The sequence below is a fragment of the Heteronotia binoei genome, chromosome 14, assembly GCF_032191835.1.
Source record: "Heteronotia binoei isolate CCM8104 ecotype False Entrance Well chromosome 14, APGP_CSIRO_Hbin_v1, whole genome shotgun sequence".
Taxonomy (NCBI): domain Eukaryota; kingdom Metazoa; phylum Chordata; class Lepidosauria; order Squamata; family Gekkonidae; genus Heteronotia; species Heteronotia binoei.
The window spans coordinates 30,356,562-30,379,405 of NC_083236.1; the positions used below are offsets into that span (position 1 = coordinate 30,356,562).

A 22,844-nucleotide genomic window follows, 5' to 3' on the forward strand; every position below is an offset into this window, starting at 1 on the left:
GGACCAATCTGACCTGGGGGAAAATTCCTTCTGAACCCCAAAGTGGGGTCTATAAGTGCATGTAAGTATAAAGGTAAAGGTAGTTCCCTGTGCAAGCACTGAGTCATTACTGACCCATGTACTGGGGAATAATCATATATCATGCCATGCAGGTAAGAAATTTCTGCTCAGTTGACACAAGGCTGAACAGCTGCTCTGCTTACAAGCACATGTCCACTCTAAACACCTGGGGTCTACCTGTAAGAAAGCTCAGTTGAAATCATTTGGACATTAGCAGCATGTAAAAAAAAATGTATGTTGACTCTTAGTTCATATACAGTTTGATTCAAACTTCAAGTAATGAGTTTTATAAGAAAAGAAAGCTCTGACTGATCAACAAAGAAAGATACTTCTTGCCTTAATGAACGTTATACCAAGGCACAAGATATGGTTCCCCAGTCTTCCCTGCAAGGTAGGCTGAAGGATGACCACTAACTCAGGGTCACCCAGGGAGTTTCATGGCACAGTGGAATTCAAGGCCACAATTTCTACTAGGTGCTACACAACACCAGCTCTTGTGGAATATTGCTAGGAAATACGCATGGATGGATTTTGTCTGCCTGTTATACATTCAGTTCAGCAGTGGATCTGCAGGGATAAAGAGAAGATGCAGAAGTATTTAGAACCCAAGGTGGCAAGTGCATTCAGAATGAAATATCAAACAAATAACTACAGCAGGCCTGCAATGTGCTTAACTGTTGAGATCTGCTAATATCCCAACCAGTGTGCATGCTTCATGTCTCCTCGTGTGTGGAAATGTCCAGTGTCAAGGAATTACTGGTTTTTAAGTAAATCACTTTTTTATATTACAAAGGACATTATACAAAACATTATCAGGACAGCACATTGGTAGGAAACAGGTGTAAAATAAAAGATTCCTTAAAGCTCTGTAGAGTCTGTCTTTCATTCTGGAAGTGATGCTTAGGAATGCAAGTCTAAGTGCTGAGCCGTGCAAGCCTAAGAACACTTTTCTGGGAGTAAGCTTCCTTGAATAGACCTGAGTAAGATTCTGAGTAGACCTCTTTAGGATAGCTCTTGACTTCTATTAAGCACCATGTCAGTTGTTTCTTCCTAAGATGGTCTGTTGCTAGCCTTCAAAGTTGCTAGTCTTCAAAGACTCAAGTGGACAAGAGGTTCCCCTGCTCTCAATTAAAGCATCAATTCACTTGAAACATCCCTATAAGAAACCCCCCCAAATAGCTGTAAAATATGGCTTACATCAATCACATGGACCGCTCTTGCTTGAAGCACACTATCTGCCAAACAGCCTAGATCTGTGCCCAGTTTCTCGTATGGAAACCAAAAGTTTCTCGTATGGAAACCAAAAGTAAATCCCAAACTATCTGCATAAACCTCAATGCCCATGGAAATGATTAACACACAAAACACCAATCCTATCTATGATGACTCAGAAGTAAGTCCCATTGATTCTAGACCTGTAGGATTCCAGCTATAGCTACGAACTAGATTTAATTCTGCTAACACGTAGAAAGCTGCTGGCTATACAGTCCCTGAGGCTTCCTCCCCAAACCCTGAGAGTTGTCACTGCTGAGTTTACTAATCCATCTCATTGAGATGCTGGTATTTTATATGCACTGCCAACATAACAAAGCCAGTGAGGATGCAGATTGAGCCAAAAACCAGGAAGGTGATGCCCAGGAAAGGATTTTTGCCCCCCATCCAGGAAAGGGTGCTGAAGATGACCTTCTTGCTGCCGTAGAAAGATAGGACAGGGTAATTGTAGGTGATATGGAGAGAGTAGTTGCCACGAGGCAACCCCATGGTGAAATTGGCCAGGCGGATGCGCGAGTAGAGCTTGCGGAAGGTGGGCAAAGCAGCTGTCCTCATCCAGACGATGAAGTCTTCATTGACAAAGCCCGTGTTGTTGCCGCTGCCTAACTCATAGACCGGGACAGGCCAATTAGGGGGCTTGGTGGTGCCCTCAAAGGCCAGCGCCAAGCTGTCATTGACAGGCTCGGGGTTGTGAAACTTGATGTTGGTGTCGGTCCACCAGGAGATGCCCCTCTTGTCCATGGGCACCAAGCCCTTGGTGCCATTACTGAACACGTAGAAGAGGTCAAAGGTGTCGTTGAAGAGGCTGTTGGCCACAGAGCCGCAGGGCGCGATGGGGGTGTGGGTGGCATTCAGCCGGTAGGGCTTGCACTCCTCTGCAGGGTCGCGGAGGGCCCAGGAGAGGCCACTGAGCTGCTGGTCGTCGCGGGAGACGCTGTAGCGCCGGTTGTTTTGGTAGTAGTTGGAGAGCTGGTAGTAGAGGCAGACGGGGGCGGGAAAGGCCTCAGCCAGCGAAAAGCGCAGCTCGCAGGTGCAGGGCGGGTGGAGGGCCTGCAGGCTGAGGTTGGCGCAGCGGGCGCAGCTGGAGTCGCCCAGGCCCGTGTAGTCCAGCTCCAGCTCGCGGATGGTGGCCGAGGAGAAGTGGAGGCCCAGGCCCAGCGCCACGAAGGCCACGCCCAGGCAGAAGAAGAGCGGCAGCACCGTCCCCGCCGACAACAGAGGCTGCCAGGCCGGCAGGCGCTGCTGCGTGAAGGCCGTGTTGTCCGGCCGCTGCTGCGCCGGCGGGGAGGAGGAAGAGGAGGGAAAGGCGGCGGCCGCCATGCTGGCTGGCGGCCCCCGGGCAAGGAGAGGCCTCACCTGCGGGAAGGGAGAGACCCAGGTGTGCACCGCACCTTCCAGGCAGGGGGATTGGGTGAAAGGGGATGGAGAGACGGGCCCAGCGCTGCGCACCCGCTGCCTCTCCAAGCGCCTTTCCTGTTTGGGGCGCCGCCCGCCCAGGTGCCCGAGCGAGCGAAGCAGCAGCCCCCGCCCGCCTGCGCTCTTTCCGGGAGAGGAGCGGCTCGGGGCGGGCTCGCCTCAGTGCAGCCGCGCCTAGGTAGGGAAGGCCGCCCTCCTCTCCTTTCGCGGCGGGGGGAAGGCGCGGCGTCTCACTTTCTTACCCGCCGGCACGGGTAACAAGGAGCAGGGCGCCACGCGATGATGCTTCTCTCAACGTTTGGAGCTACGCCCGCGGCGTTTGGGTTTTGCCTAACAAAAGTGACCCCCACAACGCCGGGCAGGATCTCATCCCTGTGTGGAAGCTTTCTTCTTTCCCGTAGTAACGTTTCCGGCAGTCTGTTCTCGTTTGTCTCTTTCTTGCTGCAAACTGAAACAGGAATCCATTGGCACCTGCAAGACCGGTGGTGGTGGTGGAAAGTGCCCTGGAGTCGCAGCCAACTTCTGGCAACCGCTGATGGGGTTTCCAAGGCGAGAGACTTCCAGAAGTGATTGGTCATTGTCTGTCTTTGCATATTTATTTATTTATTTTATTTACTTTCCATTTATATCCCGCCCATTCCAAACGGACTCAGGCCGGCTAACAATCACATAAAAACCAACATCTCAATTTCAAATATAAAACAATAAGACAGTCAGTTATAATTTAAAATAAAGTATTGGTGCTATACAGAGTATACAATTTATCTGTTGGTGGTCCTTCTGGTGGAGTTGCCCAGTAGCATAGCAACTCTGACTTCCTTGGTGGTCTCCCAACCAAATACTAACCAGGGCCAACCCTGCTTAGCTTGAAAGACTAAAACTGTTATTCCAGAATAAGCTTTGGTGTGCTAGCATGGCAGTGTGTCTTTCCCACATTCACTGTTCATTGTATGGTGATACTTGGGCTTCAGTTCATGTAGTTTTGTTGGAGTAACATTTCCTTAGTCTTTAAGGAGTTCCCTTTTCTTGTTTTGCTTCCTACTGGGAAGCTGTTTGTCATTTTTTATCACTAATGCTCTTGTGTTGATCCCAGCGCTGAAAAAATATTCCTGGGAAAATAATCCAAAAACGTTTCTGGTAGCTTCCGGGAACAGAGACCTTAGTTCAGTGGCCCCCAGCCTTTTTTTGCACCAGGGACCGGTTTTGCGGAAGACAATTTTTCCAAGGACCGTGGGGGGGCAGCACTGGGGGTTTTGACACCCCAGGCTCCCCCCCCCGCCCACGCCACATCCCTGCCTCCCATGGGGGTCTTTAAATGGAGGGAGACTGGACATATTTCTGCCTCCCCTTCCCATTTAAAGAGTATATAAATGAGGGGTAGGCTAAGAGCACAGCAGCACTGCCCCTTCTACTGGTCCGGGACCCTGCAAGGTCTTGGAGTTAGGCCATGCTGCTTCTTTAGTCTGGGACTGTTCTGCCTCACTCCGCGGCCCAGTTGCTAGCAGGCCATGGACCGGTACTGGTCCACGGCCCAGTAGTTGGGGACCCCTGCCTTAGCTGATGAAAACTCTAAGGCAGATTTGCTGAAGGCAAATCTTCCTAAGAAGAAATAAAGGTTTCTGAAGCTCCTCATTTGTATACAGCTGCTGTGATGTGCCAAATGAGTCTTGCCAGGTTGGGCCAATCTGTGCATGGCTAATGCAGTGACTTTAGCATTCTTTATTGGAAGGTGATGGAATTAACTTACTTGTATGAAGACCTTCACGGCTGTAGCACTGCAGAACTTATGTCTCTTTCCTCCCCATTCTTCAAGTGACAGTGCTTTTCAATTGAGTTAGTAACACTTTCAGCTGCCCTGTTATGTAATAACAAAAATTAGCACAAGTTAGGTGCCCTCAAGTCACAACTGACTTATGACAACCCCAATAGGGGGGCTTTCAAGGTAGATGAGAAGCAGAGGTGGTTTCTCTTGCCTTCCTCCATAGAGTCCTCCAGGGACAGGGCCTTCTCGATTGCAGCTCCCTGTTGGTGGAATCAGCTCCCGGAGGAGGTGAGGGCCCTGCGGAACCTTGAACAGTTCCGCAGGGCCTGTAAAACAACCCTCTTCCGGTTGGCATATAATTAACTGTGAGCAGAATGCCTGAATATTAAATCTTAAACATCAGATTACTGAATATTGGAAATTTGAAGGACTGATTTAAGGAATAGTAGCATAGTGTATATCGATGTGACTTTTATGTATTTTTAGGCTTTTATGTATTTTATTGTATAATTTTAATTGTATTTAAATCGACCTTTGTTAGCTTTTATTGTTGTAAGCCGCCCTGAGCCCACCTCGGTGGGGTAGGGCGGGATATAAATCGAATAAAGTAAGTAAGTAAGTAAGTCTTCCTCGGTGGTCTTCATCCAAGTACCAACCCTGCTTACCCTCTGAGATCAATCTATACCCAGGGTCCCCAATGTGGTGTCCTTTCCTGGTGCCCACCAGGTGTTTTTAGAAAGTGGCCACATGGGGTTGTGTCCAGCAGGGCTTCCAGTTGGCCACTAGAGATCTGATGGGCTGTGCAAATCAAAACGTTTGTTATTTTGGTGGCAGCTGCCATCACAGTGTTGATTTTATTCTCTTTCTCGCTCATCTTTCCCAGTGCATTTTTAAAAACTGCTTCTCTTGTCCTTTGTACTTGGGCTTCCTTTGTGTGTGGCTCCACCTCATGGTGATCTTATGATTTTGGCCACCATCTTGTGCCAGCGTTCCCAAGGTAAAAGGTGTAAGCACCAGTTGTTTCTGGGGTGACATCGCATCACGACGTTTTCATGGTAGACTTTTTACGGGGTGGTTTGCCATTGCCTTCCCCAGTCACCTACGCTTTACCCCCAGCAAGCTAGGTACTCATTTTACCAACCTTGGAAGGATGGAAGGCTGAGTCAACCCTGAGTCAGCTACTTGAACCCAGCTTCCGCCAGGATCAAACTCAGGTCGTGAGCAGAGCTCAGACTGCAGTACTGCAGCTTACCACTCTGTGCCACAGGGCTCTGTTCCCAGGGTACTCACAGGCTAAAAAAAATCAGGGACCCCTGGGCTGTACCATGCCACCTTCCTTCCCCTTGATGAACTTTATGCACAAATGAATGAGGCCATGGAGCCAGCTAGTTCTGCAGAAAATTGACTTTTAGTTTCAGCAAAATCCAGTCTTTGAATATGCAATGGTACTGTGCTGATTTGCTCAGCATGCTGTAATTATGTAATAATTAGCTACCAGCATTGTGGTGTGTTCTCATCTAGGAGGCTAATCCTATGGCCTAGTAGGTAATAAGTCCTACTGAAATTGGGGGATGTGACTGCGTAAGCCAGGTCAGGATAAGGTTGCTCAGATATATTTGTTGGCTTCTTGTATGGTCAACAGAAGAACGTGCATTACAGAATATCACTTGGGGGCTGTTCTTTGTAAGTGTGTTGTGCAATAATGGTTGTGGGTTGGGCTAATGAATTGGGGAACAGGCCTAAGAAAGTCTGCTTGGAAGTGGGTCCCATGTTATTCATTAGGGCTTATTCCCAGGAAAGTGTTCCTAGGATTGCAGCCATCGGTGCCCTTCATACACATTTCCAACAACTGCTTATGTCTACAATGGAAGAGAAAAGCTGGGTACAAATATCAATATATACAGAGAACTCTTAAAAGAGATGCCTTTAATTGAACTCGGAAGCTTCTTCATGTAACATGTGCTCAGCTATTAAACCTCTGGTAGAGTTAACATTTCTTTTTTTATTTTCTTTTTTAGCATCATGGCTATACACACCAAAACAGGTGTTTCTTGCATGCTTCCAGTCACTTGCTTGAATGACTATAAACCTGTATGACACCTTTTAAAAATTCCACAGAGTATGACCACAAGCCCTGTACCAGGAAGAAGTTTTGGCCTGGGCAAGCCCCTCAATTGTTTTCTGATTCTAATCTCTCCGTGATTTTTAGGACTGTATAAAGATGTAGTTAAGAAATCATTAACATCTCTAAGAGAGGTTCTTTAAATTTTCATTCAGGTTAACAAAAATGTTTAATAATAAACTCCAAAGGAAGTATGATAAATAGACTCTTCCCTCCCCTTACTCCACCCCTTGTTTTTTAATACACATTTGACTCTTTACTGAATAAAATTTTGACTGAAAGCTATTGATGTATTTCTTTCTCAGACATTGTTTAGTGGCTGTTCTGCCTTCCTCATCCCAACGAATTTGTGCACGTTTTGCTTTCTGAAAATATATGATTTTAAGTTTGAGAGTTCATGACGGGGTGAAGGGGGGACAAATAATTGGGAAAACTCTCTGTCCTCAGTAGCGCAAGGCAATTCAGCAGCCCTGCACTGTAACGCTGCCAGCCTGGGGTGGGGGGCTTGGAGATCTGGAATTATAACTGACCTCCAGACTACAGAGTTCAATTCCACTGGGGAAAATGGCAGCTTGGAGAGTGGGCTCTTTGGCATTATACCTCACTGAAGTCCCATCCCAAACCTCACTCTCCCCGGGCTTCACCCCAGAATTTCTAGCAATTCCCCAACCTGGTGGTAGCAACGCTAGCTGTAACATACCTGCTTACGGCACTGACTGCTATTAGGTAAACAGGAGGATCTAGCTCCAGAATTGTGTGCCACAGTCTAGGTTGGGTGGCATTTTAACCTTCTGCTTCCCATGCTGGATGTTTTCTGCTGCAGTTCCAGCTTGGCTTCGTAACTGCATGGGTTTCCTCCCTATCTTAGCAAAGGTGTCTGTGTGGTTTTTTCTTCTCCCTTTTTTTTCCCTTCAAGATTTGCCAGTGGTTTTTTTTTTTACAGGCCATTTTTTTTTTGCAGAGGTCTGAAAAAAAACTCCTGGGAAAATAACAAAACAAAAACCTTGGAGAGCCACTGCTGGTCTGAGTAGACAATACTGACTTTGATGGACCAAAGAGCAACGACCCAGCAAATACTGTGGCTAAGAGAGGAGAAAAGCCTGATGCATTCAAGAAGCCAAGCTGAAGCAAAAACCCCATGCAGAAAACCCCTCCAGAGGTAGAGATTGGGTGGATAGGGCTCACCCTTTTGAGGGGGTTTTATAGGCTGATTTCCTTGCTTCCCTTTCTTTTGTCTTTCAGCTGCCCTCAAAATATGGTGAGTTCTGGAAAAAAATGAGCATGTTCAGTCATTATCTGGCAGTTTCCTGGTTTTTTTAATTACAAAGTCTCTTTTTTCTGCACAACTGGGGAATTTCCTGAGACCTTGCATGTGGGTGTCTTGTTTCCTGACCTACTGATATGTATAGGACCATTAATCTTTCATTGCTCGAATAAAGCATGCCTTTCTAAAACAGAAACAGAAACAAAAATCAAAAGAAGCCTTTTAGTGTGTGAATCAGATGCAGCATTTTCTGTTCATAGTCTTTTTTTAAAAAAAGCTTCCTCTATGATATGCAGATGAAAAACTCCTTCCAGTGGCAATTTGCTACTGATCTTGTACTCTTTTTAAAGAATCACTGGAAGACTAACAGGTTTGTAACATTCATTCAGGCACAAAAAATATTTTAAAATTTGAACCAAAACCTGTTGGGTGCTAAACATTTTATCTTATCTCTCTTACCTTCAGGGAGTTTTTTCTATCTCTCCTTTGTTTTCCTTCATGCAATCTCAGTCTAGCAGTTTTGTACATCATTGGTATTTATTGTACAACCTGCAGGGCTTTTTTTCTGGGGGAACGCAGTAGAACAGAGTTCCGGAACCTCTGTGGAAACAGAATTCTCAAAAAATGTTTACGCGTTCATGAGGCATATCCATGTGTTTCTCCTTCATTTCCCTCTTGAGAGTTCCAACACCTCTTTTTCCAGAAAAAAAGCCTTGACAACCTGTAATTTGACTTTTAACATAATGCTTTTTTAAAAATATAATTTTTTTAAAAAATAACAATTATGTAAGCTCCGTATTGTAATGGCATATTATATATTACAAATTCCCCTGAAGAAGCTCCCTGGTGATTTTAAATGAGTAATAAAATATAGTTTATTTTGCACCATTGGCCTCAGCCTTATTTTTAATCTCAGTGACCACTGCAGCCCTTTTATTTTCACTAACATTTATTTCTGTGTAGCTCCATAAGCTCATACAGAACTAAATGACAGCCTAACAGGGGTGCCCAAACTTGCTAAATTTAAGAGCTGCATAGAATAAACATCAGACGTTTGAGAGCCGCAAGACGCAAATGTCAGATGTTTGAGAGCCGCAGGAGATGGGCATTGAAGGAAGGAGGGGGGGGGAAGGAATGAAGGAAAGCAAATAGATGGAGGATGAAGGCGGGAGCGAGAGGTGGAAAGAAAGCAACTTTAAATGTATTCTCCGGCTTGAACTAATGTTTTAGAGAGACAAACGCCTTCTCCAAGCCAGCTGACAGGGCAATGGGGGCTTTGAGAGCCACACAATGTATGAAAGAGCCATATGTGGTTCCCCAGCCACAGTTTGGCCACCCCTAGTCTTTAAGGTGCTGCTGGTCTTCTGTTTTACTTTTCATCTTGAGCTAGTGAGCAGCTTCCTTATCTCCTGTAGGGGGCAGTCTCTAAACAGTAGGGATGTATGCCCTGTGGTAGTGCAAGAGCAGCTCCCTAAATTCTTGTTGCAGACTGGTCCTCCTCCTGCTTCTTTTGCTATTCAAGTGCTGTGTAGTTTTCCTAGTTTTGCCCCCAGATATTAGCACACATTATTGGTGGAAAGGAGTAATACTCTCTGTTCCACACAAAACTTTGGTCCTTCCATTCAGAAAAACATGTATAGACCCTGCAGCTTAAAAAAAAAAAATCACTTTTGGATTATCTCAAATGTGTCTTTGCTGGGTGTGGTGCAGGTTTGCCAGACTTTGGGTGAGATCTCTTGGAATTGCAACTGGCCTCCAGACTACAGAGATCAATCCCCCTGGAGAAAATGACTGCTTTGAAGGGTAGACTGTATGGCATTACACCCTTCTGAGGTTCTTTCCCTCCCCAGAGCTTCCCCTCCCCAGACTCCATCCACAAATCTCCAGGATATTCCCAGCCTGGAGCTAGCAGCCATAGCACACAATTCTATGAGTATTACATGTAGATAGATGGAACTTAAGGTCAAAGACTTCACACACAATGCCTCCCCACAGCTATTGCTGGAAGAATCAAGAAAGCCACTGAGGACTGGCATGGTTAGACTGTTGGGTTTGGACAAGGGATCCCAAGTTCAAAACTCCACTCAGTCCCAAAGATCCCTGACTGACTTTTGGAACATGAGATGAGTTCCGTGCTGGATGACGAAGGACCAACCTGGTCCAGCATCCTCTTTCACACAGTGGCCAACCAGAAGACCAACAAGCTGAACTTGTAGGGGGTGGGGTGTGTGAGCAAAAGTCTTCTGTATACACTAAGAAGTAATAGGACCTAACGTGAAGTGTCATTTTAAAGGTGATTTTTTAAAAACAAATTACCCTCAGGGCAATTTTAAACAGAGGAACACCCTTCATACTTCTAGCCTGTGGATTTAAACAGATGCAGGATTTGATAGGATTACACTGTTTGTGTGGCTTACTGAAGGAAATAGAATGGATTTGTGGCTAGAGCTGGGATGTGAAGTAAGGATTTGCAGGGCCAAGTGAGAAATTCTCATTGAATTGTGGCTTATTTTAATTCCGTGCTGTCTCATGTCAGATTCTTGGCATTTCTTTCTGCTCTCCATTTCCCTCCATGTTCTACTGCAGCCTTATTTCCTTTATAAAAATGCTGTCTCGAACAATTCTGTTTTATACAACTTGTGGAATGGCAGAAGTGTGGGAGCCTTCAAGATCTCCTCAGGAAATGGCTGCTGCAGGGAACTGAGGCAGGGTGAACCACACCAATGTGTTGCAGAAAAGACAGGTGAGACCTGGAGGTGCATGGAAGCACAATATTGGGGGAAATAGGAACCTCCCCACCACCACCACGCACACTTCCCAACAACCTCTGGGCTGAGGCAAACAACCCATATGTACATGACCTCAGTTTCATTGCTAGTGCACTAAACTTGTTGTCAAGGAAGTCTTACATTGGTTGCTGCTGCCCTCATTTCACAGAGGCTTACGGTCAGGGCTTTGTACACGCACCGCTGAATTAATGCTCAGGTTTCCGATAATGACCTCTCCTGTTGAAGAATTCTCTTTGGTTCTCCGAGACCCTATGGAGCACTTCCCTCTAAGCTATTTCAAGGTTGGTCAGTAGTTAAACATCAACCAAGCATAAATGCCTTCTGAAAAGAGGAGTGACTGTTAACTTTGAGCATTCCTACAGAGAAGAGAAATTAGATTGTTGCTGCTTTTTCCAAAAAAGGACTTTACACAAATAGGTGCTTGTGAATCTTGAAGAATGATTAAATATGTTGTCAAGCTGTCCTCTTTACCTGGGTTCATCCCTTCTGCTTCCTGTCCTCGGTAAATCCATCAGTGGAGGACTTTCACATCAAGTGCTACTTGATTTCCTTAACTGGAGATGCTGGGGATAGAACCTGGGACTTAGTGCATGCCAAGCAGATGCTCTACCACTGAGCCACAGGCCCTCTTGAATGTATATGAATTTGGCTTTGGGGGCTTATTGTTGTTTGCTTGAATTGTTAGTGTAGTCATTAGTGTGTGTGTGTGTGGGGGGTTCACTTCCCCACCCCAGCCTTTCTAGACATTAGCAGAGTGATCCTGAGCACTCCTACACCTTTCTTAGCCCATTGACCTAACTGGATGTAGAAGGGAGTAACCCTGCTTAGGGGAGAGCACTGATCAAGATGGGTAGCCTTGTTAGTCTGTCTGTAGTGGTAGAAAAGAGCAAGAGTCCAGTAGCACCTTAAAGTCTAACAAAATTTGTGGTGGGGTAGGAGCTTTCATGGGTCACTGCTCATTTCTTCAGGTAAGTCAGTCATTATTACAAAGCCCACTGTAAGTCTCACGTTATGAAGTCCATGTGGCCACCACGAGGACTTTGGATGAGGCATGTGCCTGGAGTTCCATGCTAAACCAAAAAACCGAGGAGGAAGCTGTGACAGAAAACCTGCAACAGAAGCTATAACAGCTCATGAATGTAATTACTAAAGAAATAAATACAATCTATGAATAATTCAAAAATGTTGTATGTTTTCTTTTTTTCATGATTCGAAGTACAAAAATTTACATCTCCAATACAATACACTACAATACAATAAGGAATATGTATGATCATTGACTCGAAGGAGTTGATTCCGCACACTGCTGGAGTTCCATTCTGGCAATTCAGTTATCTGGTGCATGGAGGCTGTGGATTGGTGCCGTGGCTTCAGCCCCCCTCCTCCACATTGTTTTCTTGATATTACATATGGGCATCAGTACATGTAAGTTTCCCCAGTGAGCAAATAATGGATCCTGGGAGCCATTTTGGGTTGGGAAAATTATGCAGGAAGGAAGATTTAAGTGCCTTGCTCTCTGCACCATGTTGTGAATTATTCAGCACAGCTGAGAATTAAGTGTCCAGTGGTGAACTTTTGGAACATGACTATTGAACATGCACATGGTCACATGGACTTTGTAATGTGCAAAGTGGGCATGGGGTAGCAAGTGAATGCTTCTAATTTCCAGCACATGCCCAGAGATATGATTGTGGATGAACACAAAGGCTCCATGCCATGTTCAGCCTGCCATTTCATGCTCTGCAGCAGCTGAGATATTTTTAAAACAGTTGATAGTATGTTCTAGAGCATATGTTTTTCTAATACATTTTGAGCACAATCCTAAGGGGGGGGGCAGAAAGTCTTTTGGAAGCAGACAATCCGCTACGTGGGCGCAAGAAGCATTTGCGCCCATGTATGGCCGGCTCCGCTACAGCAGAGGGAAGTTACATGCGCATGGGGCCGCCAGAGCACCGCTTTGCCCAAGAGCAGCGGCACCTGAGGGCTGCGCCCGAGCATTGGCGGAAGTGAGGTGAAGCGTGGCACTCTGGTGCAGGAGTGGGTGGAGTTGGGGGCGCAGCCAGGCTTAGGCGGCTCCCTGAGTAGTTTGGGCCATGACACGCCCCCTCAGAGGCACAACATTACATCTGCAAAAACAATGGCGTATCCCATAGGCACATTGGGGAGGGACGGTGGCTCAGTGGTAGAGCATCTGTTTGGGAAGCAGAAGGTCCCAGGTTCAATCCCTGGCATCTCCAAAAAAGGGTCCAGGCAAATAGGTGTGGAAAACCTCAGCTTGTTGAGACCCTGGAGAGCTGCTGCCAGTCTGAGTAGGCAATGCTGACTTTGATGGACCAAGGGTCTGATTCAGTATAAGGCAGCTTCATATGTCCATATGTCCACTCATTGAAACCAAAAACAAAGGTCACCTCTGCTGCTGCAGAAGCTCGCAAACCCCTTAGGGAGCATTGTGATTACCTCACCAATCCCCTCGCACCTTGGGCTGATGAGCCCCCTCCCCAGCACTCAATTGCAGTCCCCCTCCTCCTATAAATACTTCCACACTGGCCTCGCACAACTCAGTTGTTAGGGACAGCTTCGCATGGTGGGAAGTACTGCTGGGGAGCTCCCTGCCATACAGACTTAGAGCGAGGGACAGGCAGGCAAGTTGGTGACGGGTTTTTCATTGTGTGGTTGCTTTGACAGTATCTTTGACTTGCAAGGGAGAGAGCGTGGTCTCTCCCTGGGGCTAACTGCTCTTGTTTCCAGGTCTCCACAGGTTCTGGGCTCCCAAAGAATCTGCATGCAAGGACTGTCACCCATGGCTGGGTAAGTTCCACTGTGCACCCCCACTGTCCTCCCCCATCCCTCGCTCTCAACCTCTCGGTGTGCGAGCGTCTCTGGCACTTGAACCAGGCAATGGGCTCCAGCAGGGGGCATTTGCTTACCCCGCTCCCCTGTGCTGCTGCCTGCTCCCTTCCTTTGGTCTGCCCTCTGCCGCATTCCCAACCCCTGGCAGGGCATGTGGGTGTGGGTGGCAGCTGCCCTGATGCGGGGAGGTGGGTCAGAGACTGTCCCTTTAAGAGAGCACCCAGCTGGAACGCAGCCTACTCCTCCAGCTGCCACCCCTGCAGGTGCTCTTGATCTCTCTCTCCGTTTTGCAGGTGGGACTCCAACACAGATGCTTCCGCATGGGTCGCTGCACCCCCCCCCACACACACTTCCTCAGCTGTTTCTGCCCACCGCTCTGAATGGAGCCCCACCCAGCGTGCACCAGGGAAACTGTTGCACTCTGTTCCGGAAAAATAAAGTCTGAGCTGTGCCCTCTGCTATCTCTCCTGCTTGGCATCTTGGCTGGGTTGACGGCCTACCCGACCCCACAGGGCTGTTGTGCGCAGGTCACAAAGGGGGGGGGGGGCTGATGAAGTGGATACATGCCCAGCGGCTCACACTCTGAGTTCTGTGGCCTCCAGGGGAGGTGTTCCTTGCACATAGCGGGGGGCGGCAGCAGGGCAACACCAGGGGGGGCTCCAGGTGGTGGTGGGGGATGTCTTTTGGACTTGGTGGTCTGCCCACTCCCAGACACACATTCCAGCCACTGTTTAGGGCAGCAAACTCCTGCACTTTGTGGTTCTTGTTTGTCTGCGCATGCTTCTGCCCATCTCTCTGCCATTGGCAGAATCTTTGACAGCAGGAGGGTGTGAAGGGATTGACAGCCTCTCAGGTGCGGTCTTTCCACACCCTCTCCTGGTCACATGCAACTAGCTGGCCAATCCCATGGTCCTGTGCGAGCCAGTGCCTTCCCCACCCCCACCTCAGCAGCGGGCTAATGGAGTGTGCATGGGCGGAATCACCATGGTGACAGGTTCTCTCTCACTCGTTGGACCCGTGCTCCCCCTCCACTCGTGGCATAATGTCTCCCCTTTGGCAGCCGACTACACTAGTTCTGCACTTGAGCGCAGCTACACGGCGGTTCTCTGGGCTGTTTGTTTATTTGTTTATTCCAAAGCCACTAATAATAGGTAGCTCTCTGAAGAAGTAGCATATGAATTCGCTAAAGAAATAATAGGGAGAAACTATAACAGGGGTGTCAAACATGCGGCCTGTGGTCTGGATCAGGCCCTGGAGGGCTCCTATCAGTCCTGTGAGTAACTCATTGTTTCTGCTTCCTTCTTCCTCTCTTGCTTCCTTTTGCATCACAGCTTGTTTTGCCAGATTTGCTCAATTAAGCAACAGAGCAAAGCCTCTATTTTCTTTATTGGTTGCCCAGCACATTAACAGGGCCAGCTCACCCACTAGGCAAATAAAGCATTTGCCTAAGGCACCACCAAATTGGACTCCCCCTCTCTTCCAGTACGCCAGACAAATGCCTAATTCATCCCCTCCCCCGCAGTGTGCTCAGAGGATCTACACCAGCATCAACCTTACCCAGCTGCTTCAAAGCCAGCATCTCAGTAAAGCGTTCTCTTAAGAGAGCGCATGCGGCAACAAGGCTTTGCTCTCTTCTCCCATTGAAGGGAGGGAGGAGTGAAGCCTCATTCCATCGTGTGCTCTCTTAAGAGAACACTTTACTGAGATACCGGCTTTGAAGTGGCCCCTCTGAGTGTGGGAAGAAAGTAGGGGCTGGACAAGATGGGAGGGGAGGGAGTGGGGGGGCATGGCGTGGCAACTCTGCCTGGGGCACCGCACACCCTAGGGCTGGCCCTACGCATGAAGCAACTTATATACAAAAAATTGGCAATTCCCAGCCATTTCATGTTTTCCTCTGGTCTTAGCTCAAAGCATTGGCCATGAGATTTCTGTAATGAATGTCAATAAATCAAAGGTAAGTTTGCAACTTACAGTTACACACGCAAACAGCATACTCAAGATTGCTACAGCACAGAAATTGCCTCCAGATTTTGATGCAATAATTCAGCACAAGAGGCGCCAGTGATCACAGACGGTTAAATAAACAATATTGCAAGAGTGCTACTCTTTAAACATATTTTAAGTTTTTTAAAAAATCTTTGTGTTCGTCTGTGTCTTTTATAAAGTTTATATCTCCACTACCTGGCATTACATTTTATGACATACATGGCCTGGCCCAACAAAGTCTCATGTCAGATCCAGCCCTCATAACAAATGAGTTCAACATCCCTGCCTAGTACTATAACAGTGGAATACAGTAAAACCAGGTCTGAAACAGGCAAAATGTCTATAAATATATCACCCTAGAGAACCGCAGCAAGGTCAAACCGAAAAAACTGTAAGATGAACGAAGTTCAAAATACCAGAAGTTGCTGCTGTTAAACCTGGTTCCAAAACTCTCTTGAGGGTGAAACAGCCTGAAGAATGAATTTTATATCTCAGTGTTACATATATTTCATTATTATTACAGTAAATTGTAAACAGTCAAACATAAATCATAACAACCAAAGTCCCAGTCCATTCAGTCCCATGTAAGCATGTCAGTTTCAGGCTTCAGTAGCTTATTTCAGACTTCAGTAACTTTGCCCCTCAACTTTGCCCCCCAACTCCACTCCTGCAGGGCGGGTTAAAGTGCTAGCGCTTGTGCTGATTCCATTGAAGAAAAGTGCTTTATGATTTTATATCAGTTCTTTCCTATTTCCAAACAGCAGTTATAACAGCTTCAGAACATCAACAAGTTGGAATTCATAAAAGTGGGTGCAAAGGAAGCCTCTGACAGTAACGCCAGTATTTATTACCGTTTCCGGTTCACCTTTCCTCAAAGACGCATTCCCCACTCATCTAAAATACACAAAATCATACAAAATCACATATTGTAAGTCATACAAGTCCATATTATACCCAAATTATGCATTCTAAACACAGTCAACATTCATTCACCACTTCAAAAATGGATCATTACCACAGAACTAAACACAGAGAAAGTTCTCAGCCATCTTCCCACTCATAATCCTTTACAACACTGTTTCCCATTTGCAGGGTTGGGACCCGATACCGGGCCACGGAAACCTCACTACTGGGTCACAAGAAAAGCCAAAGCTAGCCCCGCCCCCAGCAAAGCATGACCTCTGCTCTGCTTCCTTCCCCCATCTCTCTGTTGTGCAGAGAAAAGCTAGCCTTGAAGACTGACACAAGCTGCAAATGAGCTCCATTTGGCTTCCTTTCTTCCCCTATCTCTGTGTTGTGCGGAGAAAAGCTAGCCTTGAAGACTGACACAGGCTGCAATGTCATGGGTGCTGGGGACCCTGCAGAGGAAGACGAGTCTGCCAAGGAAACTGTACCCCTGCCACCTGCACCAGTACCCCTGCCTCCTGCTGAAGAAGATCCCAGCCCCCCTGCCTCGCCCTCTCGGGTGGCTCGTGTGCGTGACCGCCTCCGTCAGGACCTCAGGGATCGGAGGAGGGCGGCACACTCACAAGCAAGACGCTCCCTGAGTCCTGAGTTTTGAGAGGATTCTGGCCCTCCTAAGAGCAAGGATGCTTGAGTTGTAACAGGATCCTGGCTGCCTCCCAGAGCCAGCAATTAGCCCAAATGGGCAACAGCCAGCAGAGGGCTATACAGCTGTGGGCTTTGGGAGGAGGCTTTGTGGAAGCAACTAGTCATCTCCCTGACGTTCTAGCATCCACTCCGGCTTGACTTTGGTTCCTGACTCCCTGACTTTGGCTTTGACTTCTGGACTCCCTGACCTCGGCTTCTGGACCTCGGACCTGCGATACTTGCACAGCGATTTGGATTTGGCACCTCGGACACTCCTGCTTGCTGGCTACAGACCTCGGCCTGCCTCTGGACTTTGCCTGACCCGGCCCCAGCCGTGACATGCAAAGCCTGAGCTCTGTTTGGCTTCCTTTCTTCCCTCATCTCTGTGTTGTGCAGAGAGGAGCTGGGCTGCCTCTCCTTCCTTCTCCCCCTCTCCCAGTGTTTGAGAGAAAGCTGGCATCCACTGGCACTTTAGATCCATGAAGTGTTCTTCAAGGTATGAGCTTTCATATGCCTTGTAGTATGTTCTTTTGGGAGATTTCCTGGGAGGCCTGGGTGGCAAAGAAGGGGTGTGTGTTTTTTTCAGCTGGGAGGGGTGGGGAGCGGGCATTCCAGTAGCTATATTTTTTATCAAACGACCCCTGGACTGAATTGTTGCTGGCTGGGGTAATCTGATGGTGAGTAAGGCTTTAAGAACATAAGAGAAGCCATGTTGGATCAGGCCAATTGCCCATCCAGTCCAACACTCTGTCACACAGTGGCCAAGAAAACCAGGTACCCTCAGTAGGTCCACCAGTGAGACCAGAATTCCAGAAACCCTCCCACTGTGCCCCCCCAAGCATACACAGCATCACTACCCCAGACATAAGAACATAAGAGAAGCTATGTTGGAACAGGCCAATGGCCCATCCAGTCCAACACTCTGGGTCACATAGTGGCCAAAACCCAGGTGCCATCAGGAAATCCAGCCTCCCAGACATAATGTTCCATCTATAGCCACAGATAGACCTCTGTCCTCTGTGTTCATCAGTAGATTAAAAGGGCATTATCCCAGATTAATGGCAAGAGGTCTTTAGTATTGCCAGCTCTGGGTGGGGAAATACCTGGAGATTTTGGGGATGAAGACTGAAGAGGACAGGATTTTAGGAGAGAAAATACTTCAGCAAGGCCATAAAGCCCACCCTCCAAAGCAGCCATCTTCTCCAGGAGATCTCTATCGCCTGGAGATCAATTGTAATAGTGGGAGATCTTCTGGCCACCCCTGGAGAATGGCAACCCTAGAAGTCTCCTGGCTGCATCCAACCATCAAAGTGGGAAGACCCCTGTTCAGACCATGCAGCCCTTACCATTTAATGGGAAGCAAGAGATCTAAAGTCTGAAAAGAGAGCCAGTTTGATTTAGTGGTCAGGGGTGGGATTCCAGCTCCCCCCCCCCTTTGTCCCCCCTTCTTTCTTTTTCCGTCTGCAAGGGATGCTCTGTCTGTATTCTTGGTGCTGGGGGTGGGGGGAAGCAACAGTGGGAGGGCTTCTAGTGCCCTGACCCCACTGGTGGACATTCTGGTGCTTTTTGGGCATTGTATGAGAGAATTTTGGACTGGATGGTCCACTGGTCTGATCCAACATGACTTCTCTTATGTTCTTATGTACTTTCTTTCCATGTCTTTCTTTTCCTTTCCTTCCATTTTATTCTTTCCTTTCTTCCTTTCCTTCCATTTTTACTGGATGAAACTTTTCTGTTCATCATACTGTTGTTGCAGACATAGGAGCTCTGTCAATGAAAAATTGGCACCCCCAGTTATAGCCAGCTGGCCTTTCTATGAGATTTCTGTGTGAGTGAGTGAGAGTTAGAGGTGTGGGTCAGAAAGAGATTATTGAAGATTATTGCTGTATATCTCAGCAGCACTGGAAGAGATGGTACTATGAACTTGGCACCATTTTACTGGTCCTGCTTTTAACAGCTGTCTGACACCAAAATTAAACTCCTCCTGTAGATATTAAAAAGGATGAAAGAAGTTCACTGGCTAATATCTGCACAAAAGGTTGCTTTTAAAGGCATGGGAAACACAGCCAGTAAAAAGCTGCAAGCCCCTCTAAATATCCTTTTTGGGATAACTGCAGAAAAGCTTGTATGAACTTTATATAACTTGAAATTAATTCATTAATTGCAGTACAATTCTCTGCTACCTTACACAGCAATTCCCCAGTGTTTCAGTCAAGGAAAAGTATGAAAAATAGCTGTCAAAAGATTTTCTTGAAACATCACTTGGCCCTTGACCTGGAAGTGACACCACAGGAAATGACATAATTCCTGTCTCCCGGCTCCACCCCCAAAGTCTACTGGCTCCACCCCCAAATTTTTGTGGGCCACAAAGGAGAAGTGTAAAAATAACTGGGTCATGGGAAAGAAAAGTTTGGGAAACCCTGCTTTACAATGCTCAAAACAGAAACCACTGTTTTGTGTGATACCTCCAATAACACCTAACAGACACAAGGGGCAAACTTCTATACATCTATGCAGTAAAACCAGGTCTGAAATAGGCAAAATGTCACATTAAGCAATCTGGGACCTTCCAAGGGCTTCTGAACAGCTTCAGATTTCAACAGAAATCCTGGAAGAGATGGAACCAATTCCAGAAGTTAGAGGCAGTGGCTGAAAATGCGTTTTTGTTGGTTGTCAGTAAATTACCTCCAACGATGAGTGTTTCACACAATAAGTTCCTGCTGACTGATCTAAAATCTGCAATGATTAGAACTGTGAACAAATAATTAAGAATCAATGTTACAATAAAGATAGTCTATTCACCTTTTTTATATATAGTCAAAACCCACAACTTAAAAAGTCCGCCAAAAGTTATTTATTCCAATCAAGTTGAAACTTCTTAGAAAATTGTGCTGGTAAATGCTGTCCTTTTTTGAAGGTGAAACGGATTGTAGGCTGCCTCCTTGAGAAAGCAGGAATGGGGAAAAGCTGTGCATGTCAATGTATCTGTTAGAGGCTGTACAATATATCCATGTTCTGTGCTAAGTTTGGAATTGGAATAAGGAACTTCTGAGAGCACTTTTATTGGATTTCATAAGACAAGCACAATTGCTTTTAAACTTCATTCAATTGTGAAGTATATGAGAAGATCACAGAAGTTATCAACAGAAGTTGAGAAGTTACTGAAAATCATATGGATTGTGGATTGAACTGTGAATGACATTGATGAATGTATGCTGAGACTTTTGATATTGGACTTTGGAACTCGACTTTATTACTGTCTCAGATATTGAATTGGGTGGAATGGGCGGCATATAAATCTAAAATAAGTAAATAAATAAATAGTTCATTATTTATTCACAGTTGTAGCTTGCTTGTCATGCATCTGTGTACCAAGAAGAGGGACTTTATTGGTGGTTTCCTATCCATATATACATGCACACAATTAAATAAAGACGACTGATTCTATGTAAAACCCCTCTCCAATTTTCCCCTTCCACAAACCGTGCTCTCAGATGTCCAGGAATTTCTCAGGTCAGAGTTGGCAACTGTAGCCCCAACACTTCTGTCATTCTGTAGAACATGTAAAACAGAAAGGGACATGTTAAAATAGACTTTAGAACCATTGTTGAATGGAACTGCACAGGAGAGCACGTTTATTAATGGAACAGGGTTTTAATCTGCTGCAATGATTATTGGAAATATCACCTGCTTTCACTGCATTGTCTTAACCTTGCAATCTACTCTGCACAGTGTTTATAGTGTGCCTTGTTTTAGATAATTTGTTGTTTGCATTGTTCTCTAATTCCATAATCCTATTACATTCTTCATCAGTTGTTTTAAACTGTCTGCGCTTTTTAAAATTAGATTATATTTTATTGAACAAATATTCTAAAGATATACAAGAATACATAAAAAGCATGAAATATACAGAAAGAATAGACAATACCACCATTGTATCCCATTAAATAGTATTGCTGGACGTTGTGCAATCTATATATTTGGTTCCAGTAATCAATGAAAGGAAACTATTGTTTTACAGACATCTCTTGCCTAGTGAGTTTCTTTTCTCTTCAACACTTATCCACTGTAATTTTATTCATTAACATCAGATACCAGAATTTCTAAAGCTACACATTTGTGTGCAATTCAGATTGTCACTCTGACAAGCATATTTAACAACAATGGTCCGAGTCTTTTCATTCACACTGTTCTACGTCCTATAACTCACCATGAGTCTCAATGAGAAAGACAGCCTAGAAAGTATTCCTGAAAGGATGTCATTTCCACATATCTGAAGAATTTAATTTAATTTAATTTTTAGATTTATATCCCGCCCTTTCCCGCAAGCGGAAAGAAGAGCCCAAGAACTCATTAATTAAATGATGTTAGGTTATATTTTCATTTTAGCAAGATGGCTGCTGCCACCCAGATTGGGAAATGAAAGTGCATGTATGTGCAGATGGTGTCAGCTCACCTTTGCACCACACATGCCGTGTTTGAGCTGAAGCGGCAACCCAACCATCTTCATTTCGCCTGCATCTCTCAGCCAGAGCTAGACAAACACAAGCGCCCAACCTGAATAACCACACTGTCGCTTACTTGAAAGAAAGAATTCATTGGATTATTTATGCAGTGTCCCTGCAGGCGCTTTCTGAATCAGCCACATGTCACAGGTCTGGTATGTGGTTAACCTACATACTGTTGCTTCTTGTTTTTGTATAAATTGGTCACGCACACTTGTTTGCTTGCAATTTTTCCTGAAGGTTCTGTTGTAGTAGTAGACAAGGATATTGGAACTTTATTTTCATATGTAGGAAAAAAAATTTTTAAAGAAGATATCCTTTGCTGTCATGACTCTTTCATGTGTCAGTTTCAAAACATATCTTTTATCAATATTCAAATTCTTGGGCAATATTGCTCCAGAGGCAGCTCTTCAAGTCATGAAGAACTGCATCTAAAATGGAAATATCATGCGTTACTCTGCAGCTACAGAGGTCATGACTCAGACATACATCTGTTTTGCATGCAGAAGATCCTAGGTTCATTCCTCTGCATCTCCACTCAAAAAGATCATGTAGTGAAAGACCTCTGCCTAAGACCGTGGAGAACCACTGCCAGAGTAGAGAGGGTGCTCAAGCTCATGGTGAGACCTGCAGATCACCCAGAATTACAACTAATTTCCAGACTACAGAGATCAGTTCTCCTGAAGAATATGGCTGCCTTGGAGGGTGGAATATATGGCCTTATACCCCACTGAGCTCCCTCTCCTCCCCAAACCCTGCCCCTCTAAGGCTCCACACCCAAATATTTAGGAATTTCTTATCTCAGATGGCAACCTTAAGGGTAGACAAGGCTGACCTTGACAAACCAATAGTCTGGGTATAAGGAAGCTTCATTTCCCTGTAGATGTTTTCAGCCAAACATAATGCTTGTTTGAATCCCAGTCGGTATTAGTGCAGATATCTTGAGCATTTCAGTCTTGAAATGTGCAAGCTTGCTACTGGTGTATGTCACTCATCCCTCAAATTGTTGCAGTAGGCAGGTTGGGCCTTGATCCTGCCTGCCCTTCAGGATTCAACAATCAAGTTGCAAAGATCAGGATTTTCACTGCTGTTGCCCCAGGGCTCTAGAACAGAGTTGCTGTCCTCAAGGAGGTGGTTCCCTCATCATAACTGATCTCCAGATTGCAGAAATCTATTTCCCTGTGAGAAATGGCAGTTTTGCACGATGGACCCTACAGCACCACACAAC

At 46.0% G+C, this 22,844-nt stretch overlaps 1 protein-coding gene across 1 annotated transcript; it reads right to left on the reverse strand.

The window, feature by feature from the left end:
- Nucleotides 1-1,543: 1,543 nt before the first annotated feature.
- Nucleotides 1,544-2,673, reverse strand: TMEM30B (transmembrane protein 30B). The gene has a single exon (XM_060254348.1). The coding sequence runs from the start codon at nt 2,650-2,652 to the stop codon at nt 1,597-1,599; it is 1,056 nt and encodes a 351-aa protein (XP_060110331.1). The 5' UTR covers nt 2,653-2,673; the 3' UTR covers nt 1,544-1,596.
- Nucleotides 2,674-22,844: the final 20,171 nt, after the last annotated feature.

What these genes read in the sequence shown, in the direction of transcription:
- TMEM30B (XM_060254348.1), bottom strand. Translation starts at nt 2,652, where the DNA reads ATGGCGGCCGCCGCCTTTCCCTCCTCTTCCTCCTCCCCGCCGGCGCAG.